General features: G+C 37.9%; 1 protein-coding gene and 1 long non-coding RNA gene across 2 annotated transcripts; one reads left to right on the forward strand and one right to left on the reverse strand.

Moving 5' to 3' along the window:
• Positions 1-6,907: 6,907 nt before the first annotated feature.
• LOC110935026 lies at positions 6,908-7,815 on the forward strand. Its single transcript, XM_022177651.2, has 2 exons — positions 6,908-7,348; positions 7,415-7,815. Exons 1-2 carry the CDS (start codon positions 7,233-7,235, stop codon positions 7,635-7,637), a joined length of 339 nt encoding a protein of 112 aa, XP_022033343.1. The 5' UTR covers positions 6,908-7,232; the 3' UTR covers positions 7,638-7,815.
• A 623-nt stretch (positions 7,816-8,438) lies between these two features.
• LOC110943496 lies at positions 8,439-11,095 on the reverse strand. Its single transcript, XR_002594921.2, has 4 exons — positions 10,946-11,095; positions 9,577-9,661; positions 9,176-9,266; positions 8,439-8,598 (listed from the first exon to the last, which is right to left on the reverse strand). It is a non-coding gene; the product is annotated as an uncharacterized LOC110943496 (long non-coding RNA).
• Between the last annotated feature and the right edge of the window lie 10,720 nt (positions 11,096-21,815).

Raw genomic sequence — 21,815 nt, forward strand, 5'->3', positions numbered from 1 at the left:
ACTGATTCTACAAAGTATTCTCCAAAGATCGAAACTGCTTACAGTGTTAAAGATTCTCCTGAGAAGAAGGCATCTCAAGGATCAAACAGCACATGATTTTCATCATATGATCCTAACATCTCTGTAACAAAGAATGGTAGAAAACTTTAGTGTAACATTGTGTTAAGCCTTGAAAATGATCAAGACTACACTGAAGAAATTGCAAAAAATCAAATGTCTTTGTTAGGGATGATTTTAGAGTCTTATAGTTGCTTTGTTGCAGGAAAGATCGGAAATCCAATGCTCACGAAAGAGGATTACGATCAAATCGATGCTGAGGAAATGGAATTGATGGATATCAAATGGTGTATGGCGAGTGTGATGAGACGTGCTGAAAAATTTAAACAAATTACAGGTCGTGATGATTTTCGTGATGCAAACGTTTCAGCTTTGGGTTTTGATAAGTCTAAAGTTACGTGTTTTCGTTGCAGGGAGAATGGGCATTTCAAGAGGGAGTGCAAAAACCGTGAAGCTACCGGAGCCCAGAACCCTTTTGGAAATAACGACTATCACAAGAAGGCCATCTATCATCAAATCACACCACCAGCACAACAACAGGCACAAACAGCTAATGAGAGAGATGTGGTTGATAGAAAGGCATGTGTTGTTAGTAAGGAAAAATATGATAATTTTACCTGGGAAAAGTATCTTCCGAAAGACAACAAAGTGTGTTTGGTTGAACAAGATGATGAAAAGTTGGCTGAAGGTTTTACTTGGGATGATTTTTGTCCAGATAAAGATCTCATGGCCAAAGAGATGTCCAAAAACACTTCTCATGCTTTCTTTGCTAATGCTTATGATTTAAAATGTGCAGAAAGGTGCAGAAAAGTCATGGAAGCTGCTGAAGAAAGACGAAGGAAGAACAAAGAAGAAGAAGAAGAGGAAGAGAGATTGAAAGCCAAAGCAAAAGCTGAGAAGAAGAGAAGAGCTGAGTTCTTACAATCAAGCAGAATTGTCAAAGAGGTTCCTGAATTTGAAGTGAAAATTGATGCAGAACAAGTTGAAGTTCCAGAAAAATGCATGAACTGTGATTCACTGATCAAACAAAACAATGAGTTGTTGCACAATATTCACAAGTTAAAAGAATCGTATGATACAATGAACAGAGAGATCAACAAATATACTGATTCGAGTGGTGAACAAGCAGTGGCGATGAACACATTGAAAGTAGCATATCTTAGACAGCTTGATGATGCGAACTTTCATATTAAGAAGTGTGCAGATCTAGAGTTGGAGTTAGCAACGCAAAAGATAGAAACTGAGAAAGTTAAAAAGTTATTAGATAGCTACTCATGTTCTTCTTTTGTTGTTGACAGGATTTATCAAGTCGTGGAGAATTTGAAGACGTTTGAGGAAGTGAAGACGTCTGAAGAAGAGAAATCTGTGACAAAAGATGAAGAAAAAATGAAGACTTCTGGTAAGAAATCAAGTGTGGTCTATAACAGATGTCCGCCCCTGGTCGAAAATGGATATTCACCTCGAAATCCAAATTCTGAAAGAGTCAATAACGCAATCAATTTACAATGGGAGTCTGGGCCGTCGGATAACTTGCTAGAAAGTATTGATGTCACGTATACGTCATCAGACACTGATCATGAGTCAAAGTTGATAAAAAGTGTGGTAGATCAGGTGTTAGATAAAGATGACTGTGAGGAGTCAAAACTGGAGTCCAAACCCGAGTCAAAGTCTGGGTCAAATATGTCAAAGCCGACAAATAAAAAGGACAAACGGGTTTATGATAACGAGTTTTTACTTTCGAAATCTAATTTGAATGATGAATCATTCAAAGTAGTATATACTTTGAAAGGTTCTGACAAATTATATTCTGACGAGAGTTTTCCAATAAGAAGTGTCAGATTTGAAATGATTCAAAAGGTTTTCAAAATAATAGAAATTAATATTTCTGAAATAAAAGATTTAAATCTTTTCGAAAAACCTAAAAAATACACTTCAAGAGTTCAACAAAGAATTAACAAGAAAATGGGTTACAATTGTGGTTATAGTTTCCAAAAGAAACCAAACCATAATCGTAATTTCAAAAAGAAAGGTCTTGGTTTTGTTCCACCGAAAAACTATAAAAATGAAAAAGTTTATAAACCAAAAACTGTGTTTGTTTCAGGGAAAACGTCAGAGGATGAGAAAGAACAATCATTCAGAAAGCAGACGAATCAGGAATTCCTTGCCAAGAAGCAAGAAGAACTAAAGAAGAATGAAGTTCCAAAGAAAATTGAAAAGAGAACCTGTTTTCAATGCAAAATTGCTGGTCATGTGGCAAAGGATTGTCCGAAAACATTCAAGCCAAAACAGGAAATCTCTAGTAAAATGAAAGAGAAGATTGTCGAGAAGACTGAACTGTCAACCCGGAAGTTTACTGGCTTTGAAAATTCAACTTTTGAGAAAGGAGAAAGTTCAAAGAGTGCTTCAAAAAGGAAAGATAATATGCCAAATCAAAAATGGGTTGTGAAAGGTTCAGGTAATAGTTCTGGTGATGAATCTGATTCCATAAAATCAGAGGAGCCACGTGTTGAGAAAAAAGTTGAAAGATCAGTTCCAACTATGAATGATGAAAATTTTCCACCGTTGCGTGTTGAAAATTTTATGAAGAAAGTTGGAAAAGTTGAAATTTCAAATCAATTTTATTCTGACAAGAAGAAATTTGATGTTGAAAAGACTTTCAACGGAAATGTGAAACGTATCTTTGGATAAATGGTCAACGGTAAGGCCAAAAGTATCGAAGATTTTTATGCTTCCAAAGGACGTGTTTACAAGTCTGTTGAAAGAAAAGATGAAAAAGATGTTGTTACACCCAAGGAAGGTCAGGCTTGGGTGGATATATTTTTCAAAGAATAAAAACCTGACATGCCGGAGATCCCAAGTTGGTAATCGTGGATCATGAATCGGCATCCTTCTAAATCTGTGTTTGAGAAATTGCAGGACTTGCCGGAACTCCCAGGTTTGTAAGCGTGGAGTAGGAATCGGCACCTTGAGAATTCAACCAACTGATGATAATTGGTTGAAAAACAGGTTTGAGTTGTATGTTGGTGATTGTTATAAGTGATTCAGAATTTGAACTAGGTTGATCTTGCAAGTGGTTGAATCAAGGTCATTAAATTGAACTTGATTTAACTATCATTCACAAGATTGGTAAGACAATATGATGAACCACAACTCCGAACTTGTTATTGATAAATCTACAAGTGGTAAAATCAACAAAACTTATTTTCCGGAAAAAACATTCTGATTAAAACAAACTTAAGTGTTTTGAAATCATTATGGGAAAATGGTTTGTTGAGAGGAGGAGTTCTGATTGTTTAAGCCAAACGGATGGAGAATTGAAGTGATTCGATATCAGTTGTCATGTTCTGTACAGTTTGTTTTCAATTTTCATTAGATGTATTTGAATTTTAGGGGGAGTAAGAATTTTTAGAAAATCCAAAAACATCAGAAAATTTGAAAAAGTCAAAAACATGATAAAACTGAAAAATGAGTTTTTGTTGCTTAAAAGAGGAAATGATAGTACATCAGTGGACTATCACGACACGCTAAAGAAATGTATAGTCAAAAATGTGATAAACAATCTTACTGTGGATGTGTCAGTAGGTTTTCCGCACATTTAGTAAACTGTAACGAGATATAAACCTAAAATCAAACTTGCTTATTCTGTGGGTTAACAAAACTGCTTGGATATATAGGTAACCCCTGAAATCTTGTTTGAAAGGTCCCGTATTCTGAGATACTAGGTCTTTATACTCAGTGATATCTGGGGTATTATCCCGGGACTTCTGCTGTATGGAAATACTGACCTAGTCCCCGGATAATGCTTTCTGCAAAAAGCTTTGAAATATAAGCTCGCCCTCAGCAAGCTGATGAAACAATAAAATTGATAGTCGCTGCTGTTGTAACAAAAGATCCTCTAAAGAGGACCCACCAAAAGTCGAAGCCGTCATCTCTCTGCGTATACGGAAGTATCGACCTGAGCTCTCACGGCCCTCGCACATAACCCTTTTACAGATATCAGCTGTGGTATACTCACCTGTAAGACTGAATATTGGGATCTGGATACGGGAGTATATTCGAGTAGTGGGACACACGGATAAGTTTAAGTATCTAAGAAACTAATTGCATATCTCGAAACAGTTGAAAACTGTGTGAAAATTTAAGAGGACAAACATACTGACAATCTAGGTAAATTGTTTAGAACTGAGTATGTTTAAAGCTTAATGGTGTTAGTGATTTGTCACAAAACTGATATGATCCTCTTATACAAACTCACAAAAATATTGTTTGTAAATATTTCGTTTTTGCATTTACTTCTATTTAAAAATTCAAAAAGATTTTTGGTGTGTTTTAGCATAAATTTTGAAAATTCAAAAAGATTTTCGACAACTGATATTGAAAAGCAGATTTTCAAAATTCTTAGTGCTAAACATGATGAGCAATATTTGAGGGGGAGTGTTTGTTTGGAATTTAATGTTTTCATAATCTAATCCTAAAATGGTTAATCAGGTTGGAAGATCTGTAATTGTTTTGAAAGAAAGTCTGATTTAGTGTGAGTGTTTATGAGTGAGATAAATGTGAAAAAGTTTACTTTGAGGTAGAGTTTTTGCAGGATAAGATGAAAAGTTGCTAGTCGGAAAGCCAGACAACGATCCTAAAGCTGATGATGCTGATGATCTGAAGAAATGCCAGCATATCGCAAGGGGGAGTCTGAAGACCTGCAAGAATAGACTGAGAGTGAAGCTCAAAAACAGATCAAGACTGAAGATTGTGAAGACTCGACACTTCAGACTCGTCAACATCTGAGGGGGAGTCTGTTGGTGCAGTCATCTGTCGTCTTCGTCTGATGTCGAGTCTCAGTCTCGGAGTGGATTTGATCAAGCATGACATCACAAAACAAGATAATGAATCCTGGCCGTTTGAAGCAAGCGTGGCCGTTTGGAACAAGCCTTTCCGTTTGAGATAGTTGATCGTTTGAATGTGATGTTGTGACCGTTTGAGGCCTTCCGTTTGAGTGATGCATGACCGTTTGAGCATGTTCAAACGGTCAGGTCATGCACGATATATATCATTCAAACGATGTCATTTGTAACGATTCGGAAATTTGATACCGAGGTGCTGCCGGTATTTCCTCTCATTGTAAACGTTGTTTATTGAATGAAAAAGAGGATTAAAGTGATTTTCTAGCTATTTTCAAGTTCGTTTCTTAGTTTCCGCCTCTGAAACGGATTAGAACTCTTCCAAACGACTCATTCAGGTCGCGAATCTGATCCTACAGGCTAAATACGTTTCCATTATGCCTTTGGTATGTCATAACTGAAATCTTACTAGATTTGAATCAAACCAATTGACATTCAAGTCTAATAAACTCGATTGACTCCATATAACCATTGTGTACTCCACATGGTCATGTGTTTGCAATATTTATTTGGATTGCTAAAATTATTATTGTCAAACCTCCCACATTCAAATGCAAGACACCCCCACATTTAAGTGTAATCGGATGGCATCTAAATGGGGTGATGAAAGGTTCTCCCTCTCATTTCGAGTTTGAGAAAACTTCTCAACTACCAATTCTGCATACCCTAAAGGGTTTGTTTCTTAAATGGTTCTCCCCCCCCCCCCCCACATTGCTTGCATTTTAATTAAGTTTGAGTAATATTACTCTTGATGACTTTTTAGACCCGCATGATAGGATAAAAGTTCCCATATCTTTTTGTCAATACAGTCGTCCAATTATATTACTCTACTCAGATTAATATTGCTCATAAGAGCTTCTGAGCTATATCAGGTTCTTCACATATGAAACGGATAGAATCATTATCAATGATCTATTTATTCAGTCCTCCCAAGTTATCCCCTTGGACTAAAAAGAAGTTATATTTATAGTTTTGTTTTAGCACAAAATCCGTTCTTATGTCATCACATATTTTGAATGTTTAAAGTTAATTTAATCTCCGTCGAGCATATAATTTTAACAAGTATTAGTCTAGCATGCTTTAGACCACAGTACTCTAGCATGTGAACAGAAGATACATCATTCTGATTCTTCACAGCCTTAAGAGATAACGCACTATCTCTTCCGAACATTCGTTTCTTAGTTTAGACACAATAATGAAATTTTATTTCACCATTCCAAAACCATCAGTTTTAGGAAGGCCTCAAAACCATAGTTAACTCCATCAATTAGGATCATAACTCTTTTGCCTTTTTATCTCCAAGGCTTCACCATTGACTTCCTAAAGACATAAACATAAGTCTTTGTGACAACCGGTGATTTACGGCTCCTGATTACGTAATTTACAGGTGATTAATGCGATAATAAATAGTGTTTACAGCACAAATTAACTTAATTAGGCCTTTGGAGTGCCCAGGAACGTTTATTCAATTGTACAGTGTGCGTATGGTGATTTACGGGAAACCTGCTGAACATTACGTGACTACGACGGATACCGACATTATTTTTACACAAAATATTATTTTACTAAGCTACGGTGATTACGGTTTTAAAAACGTGTCTCGTAGAAATTACGGGCCACTTACACATGAAATGGGCTTGTGGGCCTTAGGCCCAAGCCCAAAACCCACAAGCCTAAACCTACACATAATATATTAAATCTTATCAAGATCCTAAAGATCTCTATAAAATCTGCTGAGAATCTCTATAAAATCTAGGCTAAATCTATACAAGATTTACATAGATACATAAATCTCCACAAATCTTATTAAATCTACACAAGATATTACAAGATCTCATCAAACATCTTTATAAAAGGGTCATGGTGCATACATTCTACACACAAAAAAATGCCTTCCTCCTGTATCTTTTTGTCTTCATATCCTTCTCAATATATTCAAGAACAAAGCCAAACATCCTCTCTCGGTTATACTCACAGACACAACACAAATTGAAATCTACTCCCTTATCTCCCTCACATACACATCCTGCCACCAACCTCATCCCTTACCCCTCTCCCTCTCCCTTCTCGGCGAAGACCAGGCTGGCGGAGCTCCGGCTGGTCAGGCAGTCCGGCGAAAACAACAGGGAACCGGCGGCTACCGGTGGTTCTCTCCGACGAGCGAGACCCCCCACCCCCGATCTGCGTATTTCCGACACCCCACACCCCATATCTTTATACCACCCCTTCGATCTACAAAACGGAAGACCACCACCACCGTCCGGTGGTGGTGCGGCGATGAAGACAAAGACGGGAGAGAGAGAGAGACTGAGACGAGAGAAAGAGATGTGGCGGAGAGGCAGCGGCGCAGCCGCTCTCGGCGGCGGCGGAGGTGGTGACGGTTTTCTTTCCCGGTAAGCCAAGAGTTTCATTTCTCTGTCCAACTCAGATTCTGATTTTGATTTGGTTTTTGGTTCAAGCTTCTCGGGTCAGCAGGTTCGGGTCAGGCATGGTCAACGGCTAGGTCAACTATGGTCAACGACTTCGGTTCAAAATTTTGGTTCAGATGGGTTCGGGTCAGCAGTTTTGGCGAGTCCGGTTCAGTCAAATTGGTCAGCTTTAGAAGCAGTTCGGGTCAACTCGGTTAACTCGGTGAGTCTGACCTGGTCAACTCGGTTAGCCCTGGTCAACACAGCGAGTTGACTCAGTCAACTCAACCGGTCAACTTAGATGACTTGGTCAACTCAGTCAATGTTCAACGCGAAGATGGGTAAAGTCTAACGACACGTTTAATATTTACGTTTTTATATATATTTTTAATCTTACGTTATATCGAGCTCAAACCGAACGGATTGGTATTTAGTTTATATTACGTCGCCTTTGCAAGAGTTATTTATATTGATTATTGAACATTGGTTGAATTTTGAAATTATAACGACAACCTATGTTGTCGGGGGCGTCCAAAAACAGAGGAAACTCTGCCCGTTTTTCGAGAAAATCTGTAAAATAAAACTAACGTGTTCTATTATAAAATGGGAACTAAAGGATTCGAATAAATTTTATAAATCGGATACGAAGCATACTCAATCTCGACGATTCTTTTATAAAGGTGAATGTAGTCTACATCAGACATCAACACATTTCGGATTCTTTTATTGAAATTAATATAGCTATTATATTACTTTAGACATGAAAGTTCGACAAGTCCTTATAAAATCAATGTAATGATTTATATTGTTTCAAATGTCGACTAATACGACTTCTTTTCATAAAAATAAATACATTGTATATTTATTTCAACAAACAAACGACACGACAATATTAAACGACACGAATTCGTTTTATAAAAATAAATATAGCTTATATATTTATTTTAAACATTGTACCTCATGAGCTCTTTTATAAAATAGATATAGTTTATCTATTCCTTACAAACGTTCAACAACTCGATCATACTTTTGTAAAATAAATATAACTTTTTTTAATTTCAAAACGCCTAAACGGTACACTATAAATCATATATATCGAGTATGATAAGTTATTCTACATAACGTGGTTGAATTCGTTGTTTAATATTTGCAATGTGTTACAGTGCGGAAGCATGTATCTATATCGTGTTCGGTCCTTCGTCGAGCTTGATCGTCTTCCGGCATCCAAAATGTACCTACATTTCATAAACACGAAATGCTTTAGTCTTACGGGCTTTAAAACGTGTCCAAACGAGTCCGGGAAACCATTGATTCCAAAAACAAAAAAATTTGAAAATGACCTCCACCGTAACTTACGGTGGCACCATAAGTTACGTTGGCCTCTGTAATAAAATTTTCCTACCGTACTACAGTAGGCAACCACCGTAAATAATTCAGCTCCACCGTAACTTACGGTGGCACCGTAAGTTACGGTGGCCCCTGCATTCAGCCTTTCCATTTTGCCGTAATTGACACGAAATCTTTATCTTTAAATTCGCTTGTCCGTTTGACCTACCATTTCTTCCTACATATTTGTAATTTGATTCTCCATCATATGGAGTTAAAGTCCGACATCCGGCTTAATAAATTTTGAGACTTTTATGCATTCGGCTTATTACCTTTTTACAAGATTTTGACCCGTCTACGCTTAAATGCATATTTTGACCCGTTAGAGAGGATTTAATCATTTAAGTTTAAATCTCACTCTCTACTTTCACATGTCACTTTTCTACATTAAGGTATTCACATATCTTCCACCAAATTTACGCGTACCTGGCGCATGTCAAAGTATTGACCCGTTTTAATACCTTGCCTTAATAATTTGCTGATTCATAGCCACGTAAATTCCATAAGCCGTTTTACCCTGTGAGCATTAGACTCGACATGCACTTGTTAGTCGTTATTCGTCAAATGGTGTTAACATTACCATTTGACCTGTTTAGTCTAAGCGACCAAACATTTTGCACTTATATTTGAATGGTATTTATTTACCATTTCATTATTTAACCCATTTCGCCCCTTTTTGCCATTAAACATGGTTTTTTTTTTATCCTTTTATTCGTCCCGACCCGTATCATTTCGTGTCGGAACCCATATTTTGGATATAACCTTGGTCGTGTTTATAATCTATAAAGTAAATACGTATCCTAAAAAAAAGTGTAAGCTTTACTTACCTCGCGTCCGCGCAAACATTCTTCGCATCCATGATCCGTTTGACCCGTTCCTTTTCAAGCTCCCACCTAGCTTGTTTAGAGTCAACTATATCATAACATCCATAAGATGGTTAGATTGGTCATTCTATATAATGGCCATCACCCTATGGACCCCCCTTTTTTTTACACACTTATCAATCAAAGCATGCCATATATTCAACAACTAGTTTCATACCATAATTATTTTCATTCACTAACCGTTTGACCCGTTAGTGAAATTACTTATATAACAAGTTAGTAAGTGATTTTAAACACTTTAAGCATGTCCCATAAAGTGCTATTTGTTCCTAACAATAAATACCTCATGACTAAACAAGTATACGCAATCATATGCCTTTTCCGGATTAATAATAACATTATTAATGTGCAGCGATTTTTCTATTCAGCTGCTGTAATCGACCATTATGACCCATTTAAATCCGAACAAGATTAACATGTTCAAAAATGGATCGTAGAACACTTCAATACCTTCGCAAGCATATAAGGTACACCTTCTAACGAATTTTCTATGATTTTATATGATTTTTATAAAATCAGCACAACAACTATATTTTCATTTTTCAATCAGCTTTTAAGTTTTCTGAACAGCAGTTTTAATCATATTTTTGACCTCTTTAACAACCACATTTGTTTCTTATGATTGAAAACAGTAAAAATTTACTTCATAAGCTTTCCGAAAAGGTATAGAACACCCAAATCGGATAAACGGTTGATTTTATATGATTTTTTTAAGATTAGTCAAAATCCATATAAAAAGCTACGGAAATCATGTTTAGGTTCCTTTCAAATTCGACCCAAACCATCAAATGCAACCTATTTCCATGGCTATAACCCTTATTAAACTATTGGTAATGGTTAGAAACCTATAACACAGTGATTGTAGGCTAAGAGATGTCAAAAATATCATCTATTTCAGCACTTTAGTTTTCATTTAGGCATTTTAACAAACACCTAGTGTGCAAGATTCGTATACTTCTTTTGTCAAGTTCTTGATTAACTTCCAACCAAGCTTCAAGCATCAATTTCAAGCCCTTATGTCTAGTGTTTATAAGTTACAACTAGAACTTGCATTACTTACCTAATGTTCATCTATTTTAACACTATAATTCTAGTGTTCATCCCATATTCATAAAACCCACTTAGCACCTACATAACTAGTTAACCAAATCACTAATTTATGGTGCTAAATTAGCGAGTTTACATCTAGGGTTTGTTTTCAAGAAATCATACAACACTAATTCAGCCATAGCCTCTCTAATCCATACATAATTCGTGATTATGAGGATTACTCAAATTTTACAACTTCACAAATCATCAAATTTTTACATACCTTATGATCCCCACGACTAGGCGATCACGAATTTGTAATCATGCAGACGATTCGGGCTTGATTTGAGCTTCGATTTGGAGGATTTGTTGAACTAGGGTTTGAGCTCTCCTGGCTCCTTCTTCTGATCGCATACGTACACACATGTATGTGTTTTTTTTTTATTTAAGTGTTTTAATAAAACACTTCTCTAGTTGCCCATGTTTAGCCCCTCAAGTTTAGAGATTGATAAATGAAACTATAACCCATAGTTTATTATTTAGTTACTCATTACTAACTAGGTTAATTTTACCTAGTTAACTTAGTGGGTTCCGGGGGTTAAAACTCGTTTTATTTTAAGTCCCGTTAAATCGGGCCTTTTATCCATTCTATTTTCCTGGAAGCTCTTATTCACTTTTAATTAATATTAGGATTATTCACTTGATTCCTAATATTTTCTGGTTTACTTTTACCGCTAACGGTACTTTCCCCGTCTTTTGTATTAACGGGGTTTAATTTCCAAACCTGTTTTCGAGGTGTTACAAGTCTACCCCCCTTAAAGAGGTTTCGTCCTCGAAACCTTTTCTTGCTTAATTCATCGAGTTCAAACTCAATGCATTTGATCCGAGAAATCTTTTAAACGTTACTTTTACTTTGACCAATTGTTAGTATTACCAGAAAAGTATGGCAATATCCTTTTGGTTACTAATTGTCTACGTATCTCATACTACATAGTGCAATCTTGAAATAACCTAACCTCGTTATTTCCACTAGTCCAGTTAACTTAGCGATATTCATCGCTTTCATATACTATCAAATTATTTATGAATCCGTCGTTTTGACCAGCTTAAAGGTCCTTGGTGAAATCTTTCACTTTTAGCAACTATTCTTTTGTTCATGAACTTATAGCTTTATGATCCCTCAAATAAGTGATCAATATTTTCTGTTAGTGAGGTCTCATGGGCCGTCACTTTATCTCTTGGATCTATATACCTTTGTTGTTTACTTGACCGAGTCGCCAAACGTTGGCCACTTAGTCACACAGGTTTATAGATTATGTTTATTCTACATTACTCTTCGTAGTGAATAACATGTTAAACAATTTCTTAATTTGGGTTTCGACCTTAACCGATCTCACTAACTAGACTTATCAGTCCAGTTACTTTGTACCCATCACTCGGGTCATAATATGATTACTTCACATTACTTCTCTTGACCGTAATCGCGTCACGTCATGTTTAGGTCTATTCGAACCTTTCTTTTCAAATGTATCGTCTTGCACTTATCAGTGTCAAGACTTATATCTTTCATGCCTATTACATATTCGTCTATCAGAATTCATATTCGTAAAAACGTAATTTCTTGCAAAAACCGGAGTTTTCGTTTAGCATTTTCCTTTTAACTTTTGTCAATTATCCATATCAAGGAAATTGATAACTCATAATTTATTGTTTTCCGTTCTTACTTTATGCGGGGAATCGTAACAAATTCCCTCACCTTACACTATTGACCCGTAGGTTCCTTCACTTAACCTCGTAGGCTATTTCCTTATGTTTTCACCTCTTTAAGGTGAGACCCTTATGATCCTTTTGCTTTAATTCATATCCCGCAGGTTATGATGAACCCGTAGATCATCTTTTATTCAAGTCTTCATTCAAATATGTATACATTTATATACGCATATGGCATTAAGGCACCCCCTCTTATGTTTTAGAATTATTCACTTTTACTTTTTGGATTTCGTTTGACCTTGACCGTAGTCTAAGGCTACATTGTTTTCTTTCGAATTATCCTTCCGACTCCTTGACTTCTAACGTCAATTACACGTCGGTTTGCCCTACACTTACTGTTAACCGGTTCTTACCTATACTTCTTTACGTCCCATTACCCGGGTTCTTTTATTCTAATGTTTTAACACCTTTAACTCCTTTACATAGGTTTACTAATATTTCGCATTTTTTTTATTTCGATTCGCGCTTACTTACTTTAGCAAGAGTCATCTTTTTTTAAATTTTGTTTGACTTGTTCGTGTGAAAATTTCATCACTTATAAATGTCAAACTTCAATCTTTGTTTGACCCGTTCAACTTTAAAATAGTTGAGCGTAATTCATCAAAATTTCTATTTGCCGTTATCTTATCGTCCTTTGGTCATGACCCAAAACCCGAGTCTTTTGACTTTCCATGCGCGTTCCTGTTTCTCAGTCTACGCATGTGTTTAAATCCTTACCCACCAACCGGGTATTTTATCGAAGTCGTTATTATTGCAACCCTTACGGTATGCATTATGACTTCATTTCGCTTTTATATTCCTACTTTGTTCTCAAATTTGGTGTTTTACAAAATCGGCCCGTTAAGAGTCTTATTTGCATTCTTCGGGTTCGAGTGTAAGTACACTACCTCCCAATGCATATCTTGATCATTTTACATGTTTATATTCTTTGGGTTCGAGTGTAAGTACACCCCCTCCCAATACATGTCTACATCATTTTACATGTTTGCATTTTCCGGGTTCGAGTGTAAGTACACCCCCTCCCAATACATGTCTACATCATTTTACATATTTGCATTTTCCGGGTTCGAGTGTAAATACACCCCTCCCAATACGTATTCTGATTATCTTACGTGTTTCTTTGTCCCTTCACTCGGGCTCATTATCTTAATGTAATACGCTTCCGTCACTCGGCTGTGCGTTTACATTATTATCAAATTTTTTGCTCACTTGATTCTTTTGGGTACTTTTTAATTTGTCCCTTTTACCCCGTCCTTACTACATCAGATATAATGTGTCCGCTATAAGAAACTCATGGTATCATATGCCACTACTTACTTGATCAGAGTAAGCGATTATATGCTAAATCGGTTCAAGGCTTGATCAACATCCGGTAAGAATTTATTTAAAGCAAATTAAATTTAAAAATATTAAAAAGGGTAACGATTTATTGTGTATGGGAGGAGTATAGTGATATACTCGAACCCGGGAAGTACACTTAGTATAAATGATAAGGCAAAGTTATATACTTGGCCGAATAATGAGTACGAAGTCTCATGTAAAGGCATGAGAGTGATTGAACAAGATTATTTATCGAATCATTTTAACATTTCAATAAGAAGATGTCGGGAGGTGCTAGTGACAATGTTTTATCCCTCACTACCGACGAGTTGAAAGAGAAGATTGCCGAGGAAGTCGGAAGGGCCATCGAAGTTAGCCTACCAAGATTTGTGGAAAGAATGCAAAACACCTTACTTTCGACTATGGAGGAAAGAACTGGTGAATTAAGAGAAGACCTTACCAGTGATAGAGGCAAGGCTAAAGAAAATAAAGGTTGTTCTTACAACAAGTTTATGGTGTGTAAGCCCCCGATTTTCAATGGAGAGGTAGATCCAATTGCTTGTCAAAGGTGGATAAGCGATATTGAGGGTGTTTTCGAACGAACGCATTGTGATGAAAGTGATTTCGTGGCTTATGGAACTGGCCAACTTAGAGGCCAAGCCAAGGATTGGTGGGACAACCTCAGAAACGAAAGGGGTGTTGAAGCAATAAGGGCAATGACTTGGGAAGATTTCAAAGCACCATTCCTCAAACATCATAGCCCCAAGGCAGTGATAAATAAGATAAAGGAGGAATTCATGCAATTGAGGCAAAAAGGTGAAACCGTTGATAAAATTACGGGGATGTTCATGGATAAGCTCAAGTTTTGTGATGACTTGGTCAAAACTGAAGAACAGAAAATTTATTATTATCACACCATGCTTAGGGCTGAATATAGGGAGTTCATGACCCCCTCACATTATGAAAGCCTCACCGATATAATCAATGCGGCACGGGAACGCGAGATTGAACTAAAAAGGCAAGTTGAAAGAGGTGAGAGAAGGGCCTTGGATGAAAACCCGAGTCCCGCAAAGAAGCCAAAGGTAGCTGAATCTTCGAAGAAAGGAAGTGCAAAAGGAGGTTCTCCGAGTTGCAAAACATGTGGACGCGCTCATAAGGGTGAATGCTACTTCAAGAATAAACCTTGTGTGGCATGTGGCAAGATAGGGCATGGGGTTGCAAATTGCCCAGACAAAGTAACGGTATGCTATAAATGTTACCAACCGGGTCATAAAAAGTCAGAATGTCCGGAATTGGTGGGAAAGAAAGAGAGTGCCGACTCTAGGGATGAAACCCCAAAAGCTAAGGCAAGGTCGTTCCAAATCACTGCTGCTGAAGCAAAAATGGAACCCGACGTGGTTACAGGTATATTTACTGTAAATTCGATCCTTGCACGTGTTTTATTTGATACAGGTGCGAATAAGTCTTTTGTTTCACATAGATTTATTCAAAACCCCTTGTTTACACTAACGAAATTACCTATGCCAATGGAAGTAGAAGTAGGTAATAACAAAAGTTTTCTTGTTTGTGATGTATGTCGGGAATGCAAATTGAATATCGATGGCGAGGAATATTCCATTGATTTAATACCCATGTCCATGGGTGAATTTCAAGTGGTCGTCGGAATGGATTGGCTATCCCGCTACCATGCTAAGGTGATATGCTTACGTAAGGAGATACACCTAACGTCTCCGAGCGGAAGGCGTGTCATCATCTATGGGGAGAAGGCTTGTAATCCCATGATATGCTCGATGGTAGAAGCCCGCAAGTTTATACTACACGGGTGTAAGGCATATTTAACTTACGTACGTGACGTCGAAAAAGAAACGCCAAGGATTGAAGACGTACCTGTGGTGCGTGAATTTGAAGATGTCTTTCCCGAGGATCTTCCGGGAATGCCACCAGAGCACGAAATAGAGTTCGGGATTGAGCTGACCCCGGGTGCTAAACCAGTTGCTAAGACACCTTATAGATTAGCACCGTCAGAACTGCAAGAATTAATGTCTCAGTTACAAGATTTACTTGAAAAGGGATTCATCCGGCCTAGCGTGTCTCCTTGGGGAGCTCCCGTGCTATTTGTAAAGAATAAGGACGGGAGCATACGGATGTGTATTGATTACCGGGAGTTAAACAAACTCACGGTAAAGAATCGATACCCACTTCCGAGAATCGACGACTTATTCGATCAATTACAAGGCGCTAGCTGGTTTTCAAAAATCGATTTGAGATCAGGTTACCACCAATTAAGGGTAAAGGAAAATGATGTACCAAAGACGGCATTCCGAACACGATACGGACATTTCGAATTTCTCATGATGTCTTTCGGATTAACGAATGCGCCCGCGGCTTTCATGGACCTCATGAACCGGGTTTGCAAGCCGATGCTCGATAAATCGGTGATTGTTTTTATAGACGACATCCTCGTTTATTCAAGAAACGAGGCGGAGCACGCTAACCATTTACGAGAAGTATTGGAGGTGTTAAGGCGGGAGAGATTATATGCTAAATTCTCAAAATGCGCCTTCTGGTTACGAAAGGTGCAATTCCTAGGGCACGTCATAAGTGCCTAGGGAATATTGGTGGATCCGTCAAAGGTGGAAGCGGTGTCAAAATGGAGCCCTCCAAAGAATTCATCTGAAATTAGAAGTTTCTTGGGGTTGGCAGGTTACTATCGGAGATTCATTCAGGATTTCTCCAAAATCGCAGCGCCGTTGACCAAATTGACCCGCAAGAATGAGAAGTTCGTCTGTGGAAGCGATCAAGAAAAGGCATTTCAGACATTAAAAGAAAAGTTAACCTGTGCACCGGTGTTGACTTTACCGGATGGTACGGAGGATATGGTAGTGTATTCGGACGCATCACATCTAGGCCTTGGGTGCGTGCTAATGCAAAGGGGAAGGGTGATCGCATATGCCTCTAGGCAACTTAAGCTACATGAAACAAAGTACCCGACTCATGATCTTGAGTTGGCGGCCGTGGTCTTTGCCTTGAAAATCTGGAGGCATTATTTGTATGGTGTGAAAAGTACCATTTTCACTGACCATAAGAGTTTGAAGTACTTCTTCGATCAGAAGGAGTTAAACATGAGGCAGAGGCGTTGGTTGGAAGTGGTGAAAGCCTACGACTGCGAGATCCAATATCACCCCGGGAAGGCTAATGTGGTGGCGGATGCCCTTAGCCGAAAGGATGAATGCGCCCCAATTCGGGTAAGGTCTATGCAGTTGGTAGTAACTTCAGGTTTGCTTGAGTAAATCCGAGAAGCCCAAGCCGAAGCGGTAAAGCAAGAAAATTGGAAGAAAGAACGTATAAAAGGGATGGTAAAAGACCTTACGGAAGGAAGTAATGGGATGAAATACCGGAATGATAGGATTTGGGTCCCAAACACATGTGGTGTTAAGAGACTTCTGCTTGACGAGGCTCATAAGTCACGCTATTCGATCCATCCCGGAGCGACTAAGATGTAAAGAGATTTGAAGCAAAACTATTGGTGGCCGGGGATGAAAAGGGATGTGGCTAAATGCGTGGAGAAGTGTTTGACTTGTTTACAAGTCAAAGCGGAGCATCAGAAGCCATACGGCAAGTTGCAACCATTAGATATTCCAGTTTGGAAGTGGGAACAAATTACAATGGACCTGCTAACCAAACTGCCCAGAACTAGCCGTGGTTTTGATGCCATTTGGGTAATTGTGGATAGACTAACCAAAAGTGCCCATTTCATCCCTATCCGAGAAACCTATACGTCAGAGAAGATGTCGGAAGTGTACACTAATGAGATAATAGCACGCCACGGAGTGCCGGTATCCATCGTGTCCGATAGAGATACCCGGTTCACTTCAAATTTTTGGTGTGATTTCCAAAAACAAATGGGAACTAAATTGTTCATTAGCACCGCATACCATCCTCAAACGGATGGTCAAAGTGAAAGAATAATACAAACATTGGGAGATATGTTACGGGCATGCATAATTGACTTCGGGGGTAGTTGGGATGTTCACCTACCGTTGGTTGAATTTTCATATAATAACAGTTACCACGCAAGCATCGGTATGGCTCCGTATGAAATGCTATACGGTAGGAAGTGCCGAACTCCGGTATGTTGGGGTGAGGTTGGTCCGCGTGAACTTGCGCATAAGGATATAGTCGGACTCACGAATCAAAAGATTGACATAGTCCGAGCTCACCTGAGGGCGGCTCAAAATCGACAAAAGGCGTATGCAGACAAACGAAGAAGACCAATTGAGTTTCAAGTTGGTGATAAGGTGATTTTGAAGGTATCACCATGGAAAGGAATTATCCGGTTTAGAAAAAGGGGAAAGTTAAGCCCAAGGTTTATCGGGCCCTTCAGAATCATCGAGCGGGTCGGCAGGGTGGCATACCGTCTCGAACTGCCTGCAGAGTTGAGTGGGATACATAGCACGTTCCATGTATCACATCTCCGGAAATGTCTAGCTGACGAAACCGCGTATATTCACTATGACGACATCGAGGTGGATAACAGTCTCAACTACGCGGTGAGACCAATTGCGATTTTAGACCGTAAGGTAAAAAGCCTGAGAAACAAGATGATTAGTCAAGTAAAGGTCAAATGGGAACACCGAAAAGGATCAGACACCACATGGGAGTCGGAAGAGGAAATGAGACGACTCTACCCTACACTTTTCGGTACGTGTATAAATTTTTATACATAAACAGGTTTCGGGGACGAAACCCTCTTTAAGGAGGGTGGACTTGTAACACCCCAAAATTTTAAGGTTATATTTTTAAATTAAATATCAGTAATAAGTTAAGATAAAAGACTAGGAAAAGATAATCTAGTAAGTTGGTATCTTAACAAAATATGACAAGTGTGATTTAATTTCCCTTTTATAGTTGGTGTATAGTCAAGGGACCAAACTTGTCAATTTTGAAACTCAACTTAATTAACTAGTAAAATAACACACCAAACACACACCTAAGTGTGTGTTTGATCGACCAGAACGCAGGCAACAAGGGGACTTCCCCTCAAACCCTAACATTCACAAAATTCATCAATTGAAGGTTCGAATCAAGTCCGAATTGAAATCGAAATATAGATTTGTGATCACCTTGACTAAGGGATCGTAAGGTATGCAAAATTTCATGATTTGGTTCTACCTTAAATTTTAGATAAATTCATGAGATTCAAATCTGAGCATGCATGATAGTTGTTTTGATTGAAATAGTGTATAGGGATGAACCCTAGTCGATTACTTGTTGAGATTTGGCCTAATTCTTGTAAAGTTCATAATCACCATTAGAGGTGATATGAGGATTTTGTAGAATAGTATGTGAAACTAGGATTATGATGTTATCCTAGTGTAATTCAAGTTCAATGAAATAGGTTCAGAATTTATTGATGTGAAAATTATGTGAAATTGCCTAAATTGATGTTTATCATGGCTAAATGATAAATGTTAAACTTAATTATGAGTTGTAAGAAATCATGCACATAAGATGCTTGATAAAATGCCTAAAAGACATTGATCGACACAAATTATGGTGTTGGTAAAGTAACAAGCTTTATTCATGAGCCGAATGATTCTAATGGTAATTGGCTGGTATGTTTTGGGCAACACGAGCGAGGCGTCGGGAAGTTAAGCCGGTGCGGACGCTCGTTTAAAGGGAAAGCTTTGAGGTACGTGGTTAACGCTACTATAATATTGATGATTTAGTTTTCATTTTTTATTGTTTACTAGTTATGAACAATATAGAGTTGTGTTGGTTTGGTTGCCTAAATGAGGGATTTCATAATGACAAACCAAAACGGGTTAACAACGGTGGGTACAAACCGGGTAACGGAAGTACCTCATCCGTAGACCATGAACCCGTGTGTCGGGTAATGGGAAGAATAATATTAACACGCAAACCGGTAATGGGAGCGTGTGTGTTGAAGCAAGGGATCCAATACGGGTCATACTTGTTGCAAAGAAATGTCCCGTACTGCGCTTTGATGACTTAAAAGTGCAAAAACTGGAATAAACGGGTCAAAACAGCAAAACAGGAAGATATGCAGAAGCTACCGTAAGTTACGATAGCCATCGTAACTTACGGTAGAGGGTGAATGGTTACGGTGATTCTGTACTGATTTACGGCAGAACCACAGGTGCCCAGCGACCACCGTAACTTACGGTGACCACCGTAAGGAACGGTGGAGCCCAGCCAAAATTTTTAAGCTTTGTATAATTTCATATTTCGAATCCGTTTTAAGCGTACTCTTAATTATGTGAAATTTGAAGGATTCTAACATTATTATTTTGTTAATTTTCCAGCTTTCAAGTAAGTCAACCAAGCGGATGATGAACAACACTAGGCTTATGAACCGAACACATTCAAGAAGTAGTTCCGAAAATTTTTGTCTTAGATGATCATTAGTGATAAACTTGTAACACTCTCATATAAAATACACAATATTTTTACCGTCTAAATAAGAAAGTTCATAATCATTTGAAGACAAACATTAATATCAATCCTAGTTTAGCACATAAGTGTTTAAAACCACCAAAACACTAAAAGGATACATAAGTATTCCTTCTATTACAAAATTATCACTAATGATCATCTAAGACAAAAATTTTCGGAACTACTTCTTGAATGTGTTCGGTTCATAAGCCTAGTGTTGATCATCATCCGCTTGGTTGACTTACTTGAAAGCTGGAAAATTAACAAAATAATAATGTTAGAATCCTTCAAATTTCACATAATTAAGAGTACGCTTAAAACGGATTCGAAATATGAAATTATACAAAGCTTAAAAATTTTGGCTGGGCTCCACCGTAACTTACGGTGGTCGCTGGGCACCTGTGGTTCTGCCGTAAATCAGTACAGAATCACCGTAACCATTCACCCTCTATCGTAAGTTACGGTGGCTACCGTAACTTACGGTAGCTTCTGCGTATCTTCCTGTTTTGCTGTTTTGACCCGTTTATTACGGGACATTTCTTTGCAACAAGTATGACCCGTATTGGATCCCTTGCTTCAACACACATGCTCCCACTACCGGTTTGCGTGTTAATATTATTCTTCCCATTACCCGACACACGGGTTTATGGTCTACGGATGAGGTACTTCCGTTACCCGGTTTGTACCCACCATTGTTAACTCGTTTTGGTTTGCCATTATGAAATCCCTCATTTAGGCAACCAAACCAACACAACTCTATATTGTTCATAACTAGTAAACAATCAAAAATGAAAACTAAATCATCAACATTATAGTAGCGTTAACCACGTACCTCAAAGCTTTCCCTTTAAACGAGCGTCCGCACCGGCTTGACTTCCCGACGCCTCGCTCGTGTTGCCTAAAACATACAAGCCAATTACCATTAGAACCATTCGGCTCATGACTAAAGCTTGTTACTTTACCAACACCACAATTTGTGTCGATCAATGTCTTTTAGGCATTTTATCAAGCATCTTATGTGCATGATTTCTTACAACTCATAATTAAGTTTAACATTTATCATTTAGCCATGATAAACATTAATTTAGGCAATTTCACATAATTTTCACATCAATAAATTCTGAACCTATTTCATTGAACTTGAATTACACTAGGATAACATCATAATCCTAGTTTCACATACTATTCTACAAAATCCTCATATCACCTCTAATGGTGATTATGAACTTTACAAGAATTAGGCCAAATCTCAACAAGTAATCGACTAGGGTTCATCCCTATACACTATTTCAATCAAAACAACTATCATGCATGCTTAGATTTGAATCTCATGAATTTATCTAAAATTTAAGGTAGAACCAAATCATGAAATTTTGCATACCTTACAATCCCTTAGTCAAGGTGATCACAAAACTATATTCAGAATTCAATTCGGACTTGATTCGAACCTTCAATTGATGAATTTTGTGAATGTTAGGGTTTGAGGGGAAGTCCCCTTGTTGCCTGTGTTCTGGTCGATCAAACACACACTTAGGTGTGTGTTTAGTGTGTCATTTTTCTAGTTAATTAAGTTGAGTTTCAAAATTGACAAGTTTGGTCCCTTGACT

Source organism: Helianthus annuus, chromosome 14 (assembly GCF_002127325.2).
Source record: "Helianthus annuus cultivar XRQ/B chromosome 14, HanXRQr2.0-SUNRISE, whole genome shotgun sequence".
Classification (NCBI taxonomy): domain Eukaryota; kingdom Viridiplantae; phylum Streptophyta; class Magnoliopsida; order Asterales; family Asteraceae; genus Helianthus; species Helianthus annuus.

What these genes read in the sequence shown, in the direction of transcription:
- LOC110935026 (XM_022177651.2), top strand. Translation starts at nt 7,233, where the DNA reads ATGAAGACAAAGACGGGAGAGAGAGAGAGACTGAGACGAGAGAAAGAG. An exon ending in GGTGACGGTTTTCTTTCCCG is followed by an intron (nt 7,349 to 7,414) that starts GTAAGCCAAGAG and finishes TTTTGGTTCAAG; the next exon opens with CTTCTCGGGTCAGCAGGTTC.